At 35.6% G+C, this 15,709-nt stretch overlaps 1 protein-coding gene across 2 annotated transcripts in view; it reads left to right on the top strand.

The window, feature by feature from the left end:
* clint1b (clathrin interactor 1b) overlaps positions 1-15,709 on the top strand; it is a 28,915-nt gene that overhangs the window by 10,511 nt on the left and 2,695 nt on the right. Inside the window, exons 3-10 of one of the 2 annotated variants that reach the window (XM_039677054.2) lie at positions 481-577; positions 1,543-1,651; positions 3,755-3,925; positions 5,149-5,329; positions 6,720-6,960; positions 8,554-8,635; positions 11,240-11,317; positions 13,187-13,452. In XM_039677054.2, coding sequence (XP_039532988.2) covers positions 481-577; positions 1,543-1,651; positions 3,755-3,925; positions 5,149-5,329; positions 6,720-6,960; positions 8,554-8,635; positions 11,240-11,317; positions 13,187-13,452 — 1,225 coding nt within the window. The remainder of the gene's footprint in view (positions 1-480; positions 578-1,542; positions 1,652-3,754; positions 3,926-5,148; positions 5,330-6,719; positions 6,961-8,553; positions 8,636-11,239; positions 11,318-13,186; positions 13,453-15,709) is intronic. The other variant, XM_039677057.2, reaches the window with a different exon arrangement.

Raw genomic sequence — 15,709 nt, 5'->3', positions numbered from 1 at the left:
AGAACTGAATTCGAGATTGCACCAGATTGTTTAATTCTTATAACATGGGGAAAGTCACACACAAGTCAGTCTATTCTCTATATATCTATTATGCATTGAAATAATAAAATTAAAATAATTCAGATATCGCAAGCCGCTGAGATACACATATTGTGATATGTACATTTGCAATATTTTGTAATACAATAATATGATATTTATAATTCCACGATATCATGCCTATTATTTAGCTTGTAATAAACCAAGCAAAATTGCTTCTGCATATCAACTGGGCAGAATCAATGTGTTTTTTGTTGATTCCACTGAAACCTTATATTTAGACAATTTGGCATGGCATAATTGCCACTCAGGGATCTCCTTCTGGAAATAATTACTGTTCTCTGATTGTTATTATATACTTAATTAATCTAATAGAAGGTTTAAAAACATTTTAATTTATTTAGTATCTTGCAATTGTAATCCTCCTTATTCATGCTGCAGATCCACATTTATGTATGAGCAGTTCCCTGAAGTTATGAACATGCTTTGGACCAGAATGCTGAAAGACAACAAGAAGAATTGGAGAAGAGTTTACAAGGTACAGTGCACTGCTCATCTCTGTGAGAAGCTTTCTTCTTAAATCATACTTTCACTTTAAATGAGTAACAATTAGCTACTGAAATTAAGTGTACATTCACTTGTGTACTACATTTGTACAGTATGTATTAGGGGTGGCACGGTTCACAAAACCCACAGTTACGTTTTTATCATGGTTTTCGGTTCTGTACGGTTCTTGTTGTTATTTTTTCTTTTAATCTTTAACACTCCAGAAATTTACTTCAGCATATGACAAATAGCTTAATCATCCACAATTAGATGAGATTTTGATACAGCAAGAGAGAAGACATTGATGACATGCTTTTTGTTTATTTAGCAAAAAAAGTACAATGTGTAACACTATCTCTACAGGAACTTTTGTGCATTTTTAGCACACAAAGATTGAAATTAACTTAAGTGTAGCTCTTACAAAAATTGAGTTTTTATGTAAACTTAAAGTATAATTTAAACTTAAACTATATATTTAAATATCATAACATGAAATCACACACGCTCCGAACCGAGACAAGCGAACCGAGCGGTTCAGATGTTTTTCATGTACCGTGCCACCCCTAGTATTTAGTAAAAAAAAGCAAATACCGGCCAAATCACTAGACTTGCCAATTTATCGGTCTATTTCTAATCTTCATTCATTTCTTCACACAAAGAAATGTTTGTTCCATATGTGGTTACACTTCCTAAAATCACATGATTCACTAAGAATTTTTAATAGTCCAGCTGAACAATAGTCATGTTTAATGAGTGTAAAGGACTATTTAAGTTTATCAACTTATCTGTAGCATGTGTGTTGTTGATCACATACAATGATTTTGACTTGAACCTCAGTGTGTAAACAAAGTGTGTATTTTTTTTTAAAACTAATTATACACGCAAAATCCTGCATTTAACTCTTTAAATGGCTTAATTTGGAAATGTCCCTAATAACTCAATCTTCCATCTGTGCAGGCCTTATTGCTATTAGCGTACCTCATCAGAAACGGGTCAGAGCGGGTGGTCACCAGCGCCAGAGAACATATTTACGACCTGCGTTCTATGGAAAATTATCATTTTGTAGGTAGGTTTAAATAGATGAAATGCTTAGATGGTTAAAGTGCCCCTATTATGCTTTAAATGTTCCTAATTTATTTCTTCTACGCATCTATGGTCAAAAAACATCTTCTCATAATATGCATTGCACCATCAGTGTCTGAAACAATTTGATAAAGGATTTGTTCTCTAAACCCCTCCTTTCCTGGAGCCTACTCTGCTCTGATTGGCCAGATGGCCCCGTCTGTTCTGATTGGTTTACCCCTTACAGCGCATGATGGAAACGAAATGGCCATTACCATATGATATCTGAGTTTCAGCTCCAGAAGCTTCCTCAGCCCTTGTATACACAGTAGGGTTGTAGCGGTATACCGGTATGATACGATTATCATATCATGCACATTTACTTATTTACGGTATTGGAGAAAAATAAATCTGACGGAGAATCTCGCCTACGCCTTCTATCCACTTGACTGTTTAGACTCTCAACTTGATCCACCCACACACGTACAGCGGAGAAAAGCAGAGGCTGTTATCTCTAACCTCTTTCCCCTGTCGAAAAGAAGTTAAAAAGAGCATTTCATCATTTTATTTGAGAAAAATACACTCTGAAACTCAAAGGTCTTCACTACAACCCGTCAAAATAAAAGTTTGGTTTAACCTGAAGATATTATGACAGAAATATACTACCATTGTACAATAGAATTTACTTCTCAAATAATAAAAATAATAATAATAGCAATACAATTTATTTAAACATAATTAAAGGAAAATATTTTTTTCCCAAAAAAAGACTAAAAATTGTACAAATTTTAATTGATTTATTTTTTAAAGCATTAATTAAACTGCTAGTTTTATGCATTCATTTGATTACCACCTTTTTTGAAACATTTGGTTGTAAATCATAAAAAGAAAAATACTTTTTCTACATAAAATACATTTCATAGGACTATTATTCTTTAAAAAATTAATAGATTATTAATGATGAAAAATTAGGGTTGTCAAATGATTAATCGTGATTAATCGCATCCAAAATAAAGTTTTTGTTTACATAATAAATGTGGGTGCACTGTGTATAATTATTATTATATATATATATATATATAAATACACACACTTATATTTAAGAAATATTTTCATGTATATACTGTATATAGATTTATATTTTATATACATATAAATATTTTATATATAAATAATATTTGCAGTGTGCAAATAGGCAAATATGAGCAAACTGGGTCTTTTGATGCTGTTGCAGAGGGTGATGTGATATTTATTATTGAGCTCTTTGGCCTGAAAACAGTGTTTTGTTTGTCATAACCCCAAATATAGCTCAACACCCAGGTAACAGTATCCCAGATGTCAAGCGATGCTGGATGTAGCCTCATGCTCTGGGGTTTGCTTTCCAACAGGAAAAGCTTGTTTGTACGAGCGAAATGTATATATTTCATTATAGAGAATTAATAAATGAATTCATAAATGAATTAAAGGTGAAAATTATTAATTTTCAAGTAATAAAGTCTTTCTGAAGGCACTACACCTTTTAAGCTGCATTTGTTGACAAAGCAGTAACATGAATGACAGATCCTGCAACTTCCTACTAGTCATTGTTCTTGAGGCGTTACTGTCTGTTTCTTTTCCTTTTTTGTAGCTATTAAAAGCTCTACCTTGTTCTAAATATGTTTCAAAGAATCTGTGGCTTTTCAGAAGCTATTCTGTTTAATATTTCATCATTTCAATCATCTACTGAGACCGTTCATGAACGTTAGCACATCAGTAGCTTTGGTTTCATTTCCGTATTCAACCCAAAAGGTTTGCCTTTATACCACTGTATTTATGAATTTGTATTTAATGCATATTTAATAAGGCAAACAATAAGAAATAATTTAGCAGCCTACCTAGACTTTTGTAGAAGAGCCATGCATTTCTTCCATTTTAAGTATTCCAGCTGTTCTGGCATTGAAAGAAAAGTTGACTACAGCATTATCTTCTTTAATATTTCAATTATTCTGACATTGGGGTACTTATCCATTTTTTTTTTCTTACTGTATCTAATGGAGGTTTGCAAAAACAAGAATAAATGGGCCAAACAGTTCCATGTGACTTGACATGCTCTTTTCTGTTTTGCTAGATGAGAATGGGAAGGACCAGGGCATTAATGTACGGCAGAAGGTTAAAGAAATGGTCGAGTTCGTTCAGGATGATGATCGTTTACGTGAGGAGAGGAAGAAAGCCAAGAAGAATAAAGACAAATACATTGGAGTATCTTCTGACAGCATGGGAGGCTTCAAACAAAGTAACTGTAAGTGATCAAGTGTTGCTAAATTTGATTTTTACAACCACTAATGCCACTGCCAAAATGAAGACGCTTTATCAAAAGGTTTTCGAGACCGGTTTCCCAGATATTCTTGCTCTCTCCCGCTGGTTTAAAAAAGAGATTGTTTTGCCCCAAACCTAAAAACGTAAAAAATGTAATTTAAGACATTAACTGGGAAAATGGACATAAATCTGAAGCTTGCATAATTTATTAATTGATAATCTGATGACCAGTACACACAGATAATCTGCTCACAATTAATATCAGTATACTAAAACTGTTCTGCAAACATTTCCTAGACAGTAAATATGCGTCATATACAGTGTTGATGTTGCTTTCTTCCTACCAGGTACCTTTTTTTCCCCCTAAATGCATTGTGCTGTTGTGTAATCAAATAAAGCATGAAATTCCCTTTGGACCTAGGTCATTTTGAGGCATTATTTTTGTCTGTTGAAACTGTGATTGACCCCAAAAGTGAGCCTCTTTGTCTCTGTACTGTTGGCATCCCACAGGGATTTGTTTTAGGCCCTCTGAAGTTTTCTCGCATAGTATGGAGAAATTCCCCCTGGATTCCCGTCTTTCCGCAACTGATCTTTTGATTAGAGCTGTTTTGATTTCAGGGCTATCACTTGTTCAACTTTACTCACTGCGTCATTTGGTGATGTTTATGATCAGGTTAGAAGAAATAATCAGATCTCTGCTTTTTGTATTACATGTTTTCTCTTAGAGCTGTCTAATCAAGTCAAGATGCCATGTCCCTTGTCATGTCATTAGTGATGTTACTTGTGTGCAAAGTCGAAAGATTGTGCTTGGTGTGTGCTTTGATTGCTGCTCAGATCTTTCCCTTTATTAGCTGTACTACAGGTTCAAATTTCCAATTATTTATGGCAGTCTAATGATGGATTTTTCTTTTTGGTTGTGAAAGATAAAAATACCTCGGGGTCAGAGGGGGGTAGACAGCTTGATTTTAAGTTGGGGTTGAGTGATTCTAGTCAGGTGTATTTTCCACACTTTTCGAAATTAGAAATGTGTGTATGAGCAGTGGCGGAGCCAGAGGGGTCTCCGGGGTGGCGGTTTATTGGTCATTAATTTCATTTTATCTCTTTTTTAAATAAAAAAAGCATTTATTTTAATGTGCGTAAATATCAGATGCATTAAATATCTCGAATAAATTCAGCACCTAACTAATTCTGTATCAACATTCCCAGCGGGAGAACGATTTGAACCCGAATCCAAAAGCAACTGGGACGAGGACTGGGACAAAAACAAGAGCAGCTTCCCCTTCAGTGAAAAATTTGGGGAGATAAGTGACAAAATTGGAAGCACCATTGATGACACCATCAACAAATTCCGCAAGAAGGAGAGAGATGACTCGCCAGACCGTATCAGGTACGTTACTGAATTTTCAGTCCATACAATTGATAAAGCTATAGAATAAAAAGCTATGGAACCGAAGTAGAGACGGAGCTTTTCTTAAAGGGATAAAAGTTCACTTTTAAAAAAAACTTTTGCTGATAATTTACTCTCCCCCATGTCATCCAAGATGTTCATGTCTTTCTTTCTTCAGTCGAAAAGAAATTAAGGTTTTTGATGAAAACATTCCAGGATTTTTCTCCATATAATGGACTTCAATGGGGACCAAACGGTTCAAGGTCCAAAAGACAGTTTCTGTGCAAACTGTTCAAAGGGTTTAAATGATTCCAGACGATGAATAAGGGCCTTATCAAGCGAAACGATCGCTCATTTAAAAAAAAAAAAAAACTACGTTTAAGTTTTATAAGCTCAAATGCTCGTCTTGCTCTGATCTGTGATGCGCGTTCGTGACTCTCCTGTTCGAACTCGTTCATCAAAATGAACGAATCTTATTCCGAATCATTTGTTTCATTCAACGAACGAAAGGAACGAGTTGACTCTGGAAAGATTTGTTCATTTTGATGAACGAGTTCGAACAGGAGAGTCACGAACGCGCGTCACAGAACAGAGCAAGGCGAGCATTTGAGCTTATAAAACTCAAACTTTTTATTTATTTTTTATTTTTTTAACTTGATAAGACCCTTATTCATCGTCTGGAATTGTTTAAACCCTTTTGAACAGTTTGCTGTTTGCACTGAAACTGTCTTTTGGACCTTGAACCGTTTGGTTCCCATTGAAGTCCATTATATGGAGAAAAATGCTGGAATGTTTTCATCAAAAACCTTAATTTCTTTTCAACCTAAGAAAGAAAGACATGGACGTCTTGGATGACATGGGGGTGAGTAAATTATCAGCAAAAGTTTTATTTAAAAGTGAACTACTCCTTTAAGGCCAATTCACACCGTACAGACAAACCCAAACAAACAAGTTGTCCGTTATATAATAAATAACTGTCATGCTCACAAAATAACACAATGATACGGCAAAACCCGACAAACGTGTTTTTTTGGCATTTGTTTCTGCAGTTTGAATTTTATGTATTGTGACGTACATCCAAGTGTATAAAATGGATTATCAAAAAAAGACCAAATTTAGGATGGAGAATTGGTTCTACCCATCGTTTGGTGATTGGATAAGACGCACCGGCTGAATGTGAGCTTGCAGATAATAATAGTAAGGAAGGAGGACTGTGCATGTTTCACCAGAGAGATGTCTGGGTCAAGTTATGACATCCTAGTGAATTGTTCACATTAACATAATTTAGAAAATAGGTACATGCTGATTTTAATGCTTTGAAATGTACTTTGAATGAAACAACCTGACAAATTGACTACTTCATTAGTTTTACTGTTGCCTCTTCCTGCAGTGACAATGAGGAGGACAAAGTTTCACGGAACGGTCGTCTTGCAAAGTCAGAGTTCAAGGATGATGAGGAAACTGTAACAACCAAGAGCATCCAGATCACCCAGAACACCGATACAATCACCTCCACCACCACAACCACCTCCACACGCAAACGCGGCGGCGTCCCGTCCAAAACCGTCGACTTGGGCGCGGCGGCTCATTACACTGGCGGCAAAAGCAGTCCCGATGCTGACAGCAACATGGTAAAATACTGCATCCTGCTGTAAAGGGTACATAAAGATTTTAACACAAGAGCCTTCCGTTTCATTTAAGTTGTTTAAAGCCGTTTTAAAATATCCAGGTTAACACAATTCACAATCTAAGGCTACATTCACACTGTCATTCCAAATCCAATAGTTGTGTGTCAAATTGAAATCTAATCTAAAAGACTGTTTTGTCCACACTTTGTAACACAACTGTTTAAATATTCTTCTCTGAATCTGTGCTCTCGATTATGATGTTGTGATGAAATATACGCCTTTCTCGAATCTCCACTGGCGTTCTAAATTGTTCAAAGCGTTTAAGGATACTGATGTTCAGCTGTCTGTTTTGTGTGTAACATAACATTAGCAACACATTATTAGCGGTTTGATAACATAATCAAGCAAATGGCTAATCACATTAATTACCCTTATGTGTCAGATGTTATAGATAGCAATACATAAAGTGCATTACCATTCTGATACATCGACATCGAGCCTGTGTAATTCCCTCTTCCACTTCTTCTGAATCAGTATCTGGTTCAAACAGATACGACTGAATTAAACCAGTATTTCCATATTTGACCCAGTGTATCAGGTAGTCCGAGCTGGTGTGATTGAGTGGAGGCTGAGACTAATTTGCATAATGATAGTCCATGGGTTGGAGTTTTCAGAGATACTATTGACTACAGGACTTTAACAATTTATTTTTTATAATAATAAAATAATTATAATTAAGATGTTCACATATTGGGAAATAAATGGAATAATTTCCATAATTTTAAGCAGTTATAATTTCCCATAGGTTGACTTATTTTATTGACTTTATAAATACTTATTTGTAGGGCTGTCAAACAATTAATCGCATCCAAAAAAAAAAGTTTGTGTTTACATAATATGTGTGGGTGCACTGTGTATAATTATTTTATATATATAAATACACACACATGCTTGTATATATTTAAGAAATAATTTCATTTATATACTGTATAGAGATTTATATATAATTTATATTATATTTAAATATCAATATTTTATATATAAATAATATTTTTTCTTAAATATATAAATATCGTTTGACAGCCCTACTTATTTGCATTAGCCATAATAATAAAGAATCGATGTAAGTTTCTAAATGTTCAAGTTAGAGAAATGTAATTGTGTGTAATATATTGGTGAAATAAGCATCCATTTAATTTCCAAAATTTTAAGTATGTTTTTTCCCCATAGGTTAAATTATTCATAATATATTGCTATTATTAAGTTTATTTACATTAGCAATAATAACAATAAAGAAGTTCTGTAATGAGTTCCTAAATGCTCAAATGAAATAAATTGTTTTGCTTTTTTTGTATTATATTAGTGTTATATTGGCCATCTTATTATATTGCTCATAATAATAACTCGACCAGTAGTTTACATTGATTTTTACATAGACACTCCAGAAGGTGTCCGTATAGAAGACTGCAGAATCTAAACAAAAGCACATGAATGCCACACAGTCCTCTCTGTGATAGTGCTTATGGTTGCAAAAGGAAGCCTGTGCTGCCTTCATGTGGTAAAAGTGAAATATGACATTCTTTATTCTCTTTTCAGGCATCATCGAGTCAGTCATCCAGCATAGGGTTTGCAGACCTGTTGATGGTGGACTCTGGCTCTGGTCAACCAGTGTCTTCAGGTAAGACCCTGACCAGCTGAATTGTCCACATTTGAAAACGCTTCTTGCTTTAACTGAACTGAAATTTGAGAAAAGGTGATATAACAGATGTATTTTATTTATTCTCATTGGTACAATTTTTAAAATGGCAGAATTTGTTAAAAGGGATAAAATGGTACATTGAAAGTGTTGTTTTTGTTACACGGGCGCCGCCATGTTGGATTTCAACGTTCGACTACGTCACTGGCATGGTAAGCCACTCCGTTGCCTACCCGCACCAGCAGAACAGCCGTAGCTTGTAAACAGTCTGAGGCTAGCTGACATGGCTGAGGAAACAGATTTTTTAGCGACACACTATTTAGAGATGTGTACTTTCGTCAATGAGTACATGAAACGTCTGACAATGCACGAAATGTTTTATTTACACAAGTTACAAGTTCAATGCATCACGTTAACGTTACTCGAATCCTTGATATTCGGGTGAGGGGGAAAAGATCCCTGATGTATAGTTCACTGTAAAGGATGGGATTTTCTCCTTCCTAAATGCACCCTCGCCCATAGAGTGAACTGCCAGTACGCTGTTAATCTAAACAATCTGAGAAAAGTGTAACAAGTTAGCCCAGTCGTCACCTATTCGTAAAATACCCTGCTACTTATGGGGCGCTCGCGTCTCAGCTCGGACATCCATTAGAGACAGCATAGCCTCCTTCAACACGTTTCTCTCACCGAACAGCATCCGAAATGAACGGTGCATGGTGATGCATTTTTCGCCGATCAATAAATGTCCATGTTGACCTCTCTGCAACAGATCGTCTCCGTGCAGTGTCTCGCGCCCACAGTCACTTTCCCCCAAACGATCCTGTACTGCAAGTGAAGCCGTCCTCCATGTGGTGGTAGTTAGACACTACCGGCCTGTCCCTCACGGGCTCAAATGCGTAATCCATGCCGTTAAAAGCGCTCATTTTCGTCTGTGTATACAGGACCTACAGCTGTTGTCTATGGCGCTCCGCGGGTCCTACCATGCCAGTGACGTCATCGGAACTGCCAGCGCTAACAAGCGCAATTTTGCGTTGCTTAAAAAAGCTATATAAATATATATTTTTAAAAAATGTTTAGTGTAATTTACTTTTAATTGTCATAAACAACACGTTTTCAACGTCGATATTTTTCAGTTCAGTTCATCTTTAAGCATCACTATCACTATTGCCCACACCTGCTCAGTGTGTGTGAAGCATATCCTTTTACTACTTGGATATTGTTTTTGAGCCCAATTTCCTCCATACAGAAGCTTAAATCTCCAAGAGAAACTTTTTTCCTAAAAGTTGATGTGCTTTTAAAGTCAGAGATGCAGTCAGAGGCATCTAAGTTCCCCAGATGGGTGAGTCGTGTGTGTGTGTGTGGGAGAGAGAGAAGTGATAGGAGATGGGTGCACAGATGCTGCTGTCCCTCCGTATCCCATCACCAGCCCAACAGCTGTGCTGTGTCCGTTGACATCAGTCAGGAGGTCACGAGCTGTTGCTACCAGGTTGTGACAACCTAATTGTGTTGTACGTGGATGGACGTGTGTGTTTGCCTGTGCATCTGAGTTTTAGTCCTGACCGGTTGTTACTATTCTGCATTGTCATGATAGGAAAACTTTGTTGTGATGTAAAGAGATTTTCTCTTCTGTCGTGAAAAATATATTTTGCATTAAAACACCAAGGATGAATTAATTCCTTAATGTAAAAATAAAGCCTTAAGCATAAAATTTCTTAAATCCACAGTTAAAAATGCAAAAAGTAATATATTAAATGACATTTTTGCTTGTTGCTTTTTGAAATCATAAAATCGTTCTATTGCATAAGTTAATTAAAACGAAAATATATTACTCTTGTTATTGTACCATTTTATCCCCAAATAAAAAAAATATTATTATCATATATTTTCAGTCCAGTATTAATATAACAACATGGATTTTTGTTATTCTTTAAAACAATAAAAACATTATTAATTTTTACTGTATATCTCTCTTTTGAGCTGGGTGATTTAGTTCGTTCTCATTGAAACTGATATAAGTGATCTACAGGTCTTCTTTTTTATTTTTTTTTTAGTTTGAAAGGTCTTAAATTATATTAAAAAGTATTAAATTGGACGCACTGATACTTGCTGATACTCTGAATTGATGAATAATGTCAGTATTAACAGTTTGAACTCTATTAATCACAGAATGGGTAAAAAATATATCCTGGTTTCCACAAAAATAATCAGCAGCACAACTGTTTCAAACATTGATAATAAATATTTCTTGAGCAACAAATCAGCATATTAGAATGATTCCTGAAGGATCATGTGACACTAACTGGAGTAATGATGCTGAAAATTCAGCTTTACTTGCACATCAATAACATTTTTTTTGAAAATGTATTAAAACATAAAAAACTCAATTGTAAAAAATATTGCACAATATTACTGTTTTTATTACTGTTTTCAATATTAGATGTTTCAAATCTTTAAAAAAAAAAAAATCTTGCCGACCCTAAACTTTTGAAACATACTTGTATGTTTTTGCCCTCTTTATGTTTGCAATTCTCAATAATATTATATAATTTGTTTCTAAAGACTATGCGTGGTCTTGATTGTTTACAGTTGAAAGCTCAGATCTCATTGGTGACTTTGCTGACTTGCCCTCACCTTCTGCCTCTGCCAGTCTCCCGTCAGCTGCTGGTGATGTGTGATCCAACTGCACATCCTTTAAGATCACATGCAGAGTACAATCCTGAACAGGACCAAAATTAGAGTTTTGCCACACCTGATGATAATTGGTGATATCTTCATTGTCTCTCTGCAAGTTTTCATCGAAAAAAAACATTAAAGGAGTAGTTCACTTAAAAAAAAAAACTTTTACTGATATTTTACTCACCCCCATGTCATCCGAGATGTCCATGTCTTTCTTTCTTCAGTCGAAAAGAAATTAAGGTTTTTGATGAAAACATTCCAGGATTTTTCTCCATATAATGGACTTCAATGGGAACCAAACGGTTCAAGGTCCAAATTAGAGATTCAGTGCAAACTGCAAACTGTTCAAAGCATTTTAAACGACACCAGACGATGAATAAGGGTCTTATCAAGTGAAATTTTTTTCATTTAAAAAAATAAATAACAAAGTTTAAGTTTTATAAGCTCAAATGCTGGCCTTGCTCTGTTCTGTGATGCACGTTCGTGACTCTCCTGTTCATCAAATGAACGAATCTTTTTTCGAGTCATTTGGTTCATTCAACGAAATTGACTCGACTTTTTTTTAATCCTTTAACATGTAGTAATGTGAACAGTGTGATCTGAACACTCAAACCAGTCAGAGGTACAGATGTGCTTGGAAAAGTTGTTTTGGAGAAGCAAAATTCTAGAATAACTAAATTTTCCATTTTAAAAGTAGCTTTTCTGTAGTATATATTTTCATCCCTTTGACGATTTTATTTACTTGCCAAGCAATTTTTATTCTCTGTTCGCGCTTGGCGAATTTCTTTTAATCTAACATCTGCAATATTTGTCCCACTTGAGAATTTAGGAAGTTATTACAGCAATTCAATGTGCCCCACATTACAGAGAGAAATGGGTGGGTTTGAGTTGATTTTTCCCATCATTCTCTGAATCTATGCCCTCCCTGAGCCTCGCTGCTCAATGCAGAGCCAGTGGCACTTTGCTGTTGGGCAGTAGGATGACAATTCTGTTGGCTTGTCTGAAATGTGATTGGAGTAGCAACACACGACGCAGTGAAATATTGATGAATGACTGAGGGGTCCAGATGGAGCAACTACCTGCTGAGTATTATGAGCACAGACACACGTCAGCTCCCATCATCCATGCTCCATCTCCCCTGACAGAGACTCGCTCCTTAAGAGCAGTGTGTGCATGTGACCATCCAGTTACAAGTCTCATGAATGGCCACACAACAGTGAACCAATAACCATGCAAGTAGGAGAATTAACACAAATCAATAATAAATGTTTTTTGTGAGCATTATTAGTATGGTATGGTAGTACAAACACAGAACACAAAATCCTTTAGGTGAGTGTGTATGTATGTATATATATATACTCGCACACATATATGCATGCAAGGCTACATTTATTTCATTAAACTCAATAAAACATGAAATATTATTACAATATTTAAATAATTATTTAAATATTTATTACAAATAAATTATTTCAATTATTTAAATAAACTGTTTTTTATGTAATGTATTTTAAAATGTTAATTGATGGTACCACTAAATTTCCAGCAGTCTTCAGTGTCACATGATCCAACATAAATCATTCTGATTTGGTGCTCAAGGAACATTTCTTATAATCACAGTTGAAAGTGGTTGTGCTTAATATTTTTGCTTAAATCATTTTTATTTTAAATCTTTGGTTCGAGAGTTAAGAGAACAGCATTTACTTGAAATTAGGCTTTTTTTGTAAAGTAAAAGTCTTTCGAGAAGTCACTTTTGATTACTTTTTAATACATCTTTGCTGAATAAAACAAAAAAAAAACACACACATTTGAACACTTGTTTGTGTGTGTGTGTTTAATGGTTGGCTGTCTCCTCAGGTTCGCTGTCTACTGGTAACGGTGAGTTTGGTGACTGGAACGCCTTCTCCTCCACCAGTCCTCCCGCTGCCACGGCTCAATCTGCCATCCCAGACCTGTTCAGTGACGTACCCGCTCCGACCGCCCCCGCGCCCACATCCACCCAACCTCCTTCCGCTGACCTCTTCGACCTGATGGCCCTCAACAACAGCAGTCTCAGCGCATCCCAAAGCATGACCTTCAACATGTGCTCGCAGAACGCAACCACGCCTCTGTCCCGATCACAGGTAAACGGTTCACTTTATCAGAAACACTTCTCAGAGCAGCAGATCTGCCATTCTGTACTCATTTTGGGGAGCAGGTACGGATTACGACTCTAAATCCAGCTTTGTGTTCTGCACTTATGTCAAAAAACTATTTTCTAAATGCATATTATGAAGTCAGATTCACACTCTTGAGACAAATTTTGCTAATTTTAAAGGAATATTCCAACCAAAAATGAAAATTCTGTCATCATTTACTCACCCTCAACCTGTATGAGTTTCTTTCTCCTGTTGAACTCAAAGGAAGATATTTTGAAGAACGATTGGAACCAAAATGTTGTTTGGCACCATTGACTTCCATAGTAGAATATCGTAAGAAAATACTATGGAAGTCAATGGTGCAAAATAAAATATCTTGCTTTGTGTTCAGCAGAAGAAAGAAACTCGTACGGGTTTGCAACAACTTGAGGGTGAGTAAATGATGACAGAATTTTCATCCCTTAAAAGCTAAAGTCTATCGTTTTTGATTGCTAGTTTGACATGTACTCTGACAGCCGATTAATGCATTTGCGCTCAGATTTTACCTACGAGGAAATACTGCCCGTGTCAGAAGTTTTGAAACACAATCCTGCAGTGTGGCTTCTCATACGACACCGGTCAAATCGGTTCATGACTTAATGATGACTCAATTAGTGTGACAACAACCAACCACCACTTCCTCCACACATATTTCTGCATTTTCAGGGTGTTTGTGGGGTTTTAAAAAGTATTAAAAAGTGATAAATCAAAATTGTCAAATTTAAGGCCATTAAAAGTGTTAAATGTAGTCTGAGAGGTATTATTTTTTTAAAATTAGGTATTATTTTTTTTTCAGACTATCAGGTGTCCTATTTTATGTTTGCATTAGTCCGTATAAATATGGGCTTTAGCTTATCTGGGGACAATCAAAGATCTTTCATTTCTGTCTATGTTTGATGCTGACGTCATATTCAGTGGCTGGACGATATGACGATATATAGAGGCTATATAACCCTGATATAAGTGATCACCCGGATTTAGACCTACCTATATTGTATTTATATAAAGCGTTCACAGGCAAGTTTGCTTTAGCCTATGTAGATCTAAATATTGCTTTTATTTCCCCGGTAAACATAAATGTCAGGTGACATGATTGCTGGCTGCATGTCAATATCCATGGATCACTGGATCTTTAGTAAGTTGTTAGGAGTCCAACTATATTGAGTCCAACATTTCGTTTAAATTGATTCAATTGTTAGTTTTAGTCGCATTTTCGTTTCGTTAATAGTTTCCCCTATTAAATCCAGTCACGCAGCAGATCTTTTGCCACTCAGTCAGGTTGAGGGGGGTTGTACCGGCGGGAAAGTGATGTCAATGCATTCCCTGTATTGTTTGGTGTGTAAAAAAACATCAATGTCAAGTGGATGGGAGCTAATGCACTTCGGTCGCAAATGCAATCCACTAAACATGTTATAAATGTCAAAATCTGTGTAATAGAAAGGTCGCTGGTTAACACTTGCAATTCAGTGTCGTGATGGTTTTAAAAAAAAATCTGAAGGGAGTAAAAAAGGTATTAAAAAGTAGTACATTTAACTTAAGGATTACTGTATATACCCTGATTTTATTTTTCAGTTTTTCCTCTCAAGAAAAGTTTGCTAGCAGCCATTTCAATCCCACATGAAAACGCAGCTCACTGTCACCAAACGCAAGTCTTTACCTCTCTTGACTGTCATACAGTCTGATATTGAGATGTTGAGATCCTACTGTGTGACATAACATGTAGTGGACATTACATTATTTTTGCGGTACTTTTTCTAACCTGGGCTGGGCTTGCATGTTTGTTTTATAATAACAACAAAAAAAGTTGTATTTCTGGCAAATGTAAAGGCCCTTTCACACTAAAAGTGAAATGAATGAACTAAGTTTAAGGAAATGCAAATTCCCTCCTGTACAGTAGAGGGCTTCGAATAGGACACGGCAATAAAAACAAAAATAAAAACGTATATTATGTTTATCTAAAGTCATTTTTACTTATTAGTATGGTTAAATTGGATCATCCGAAGGTCAGCAGCAAAGACATTGGTTAATAAAGAGAGATTAAATGCATAAAAGTATATTTGTGTAACATTAACTTTTTTAGTTATTAATTTAGGCATAAATTGCATTAATTGTATTAGGAACTTTCCCCAACACTGTGCTTACATCACTAGAGGGAAGTCTTGCGTTTTCAACCAGAAGGTTTAATTATGACATTTTTAATAAA

The sequence above is a fragment of the Pimephales promelas genome, chromosome 19 (assembly GCF_988280905.1).
Source record: "Pimephales promelas chromosome 19, fPimPro1.hap1.1, whole genome shotgun sequence".
In the NCBI taxonomy this organism is placed as follows: domain Eukaryota; kingdom Metazoa; phylum Chordata; class Actinopteri; order Cypriniformes; family Leuciscidae; genus Pimephales; species Pimephales promelas.
This window is presented reverse-complemented; position numbering and strand designations above follow the sequence as displayed.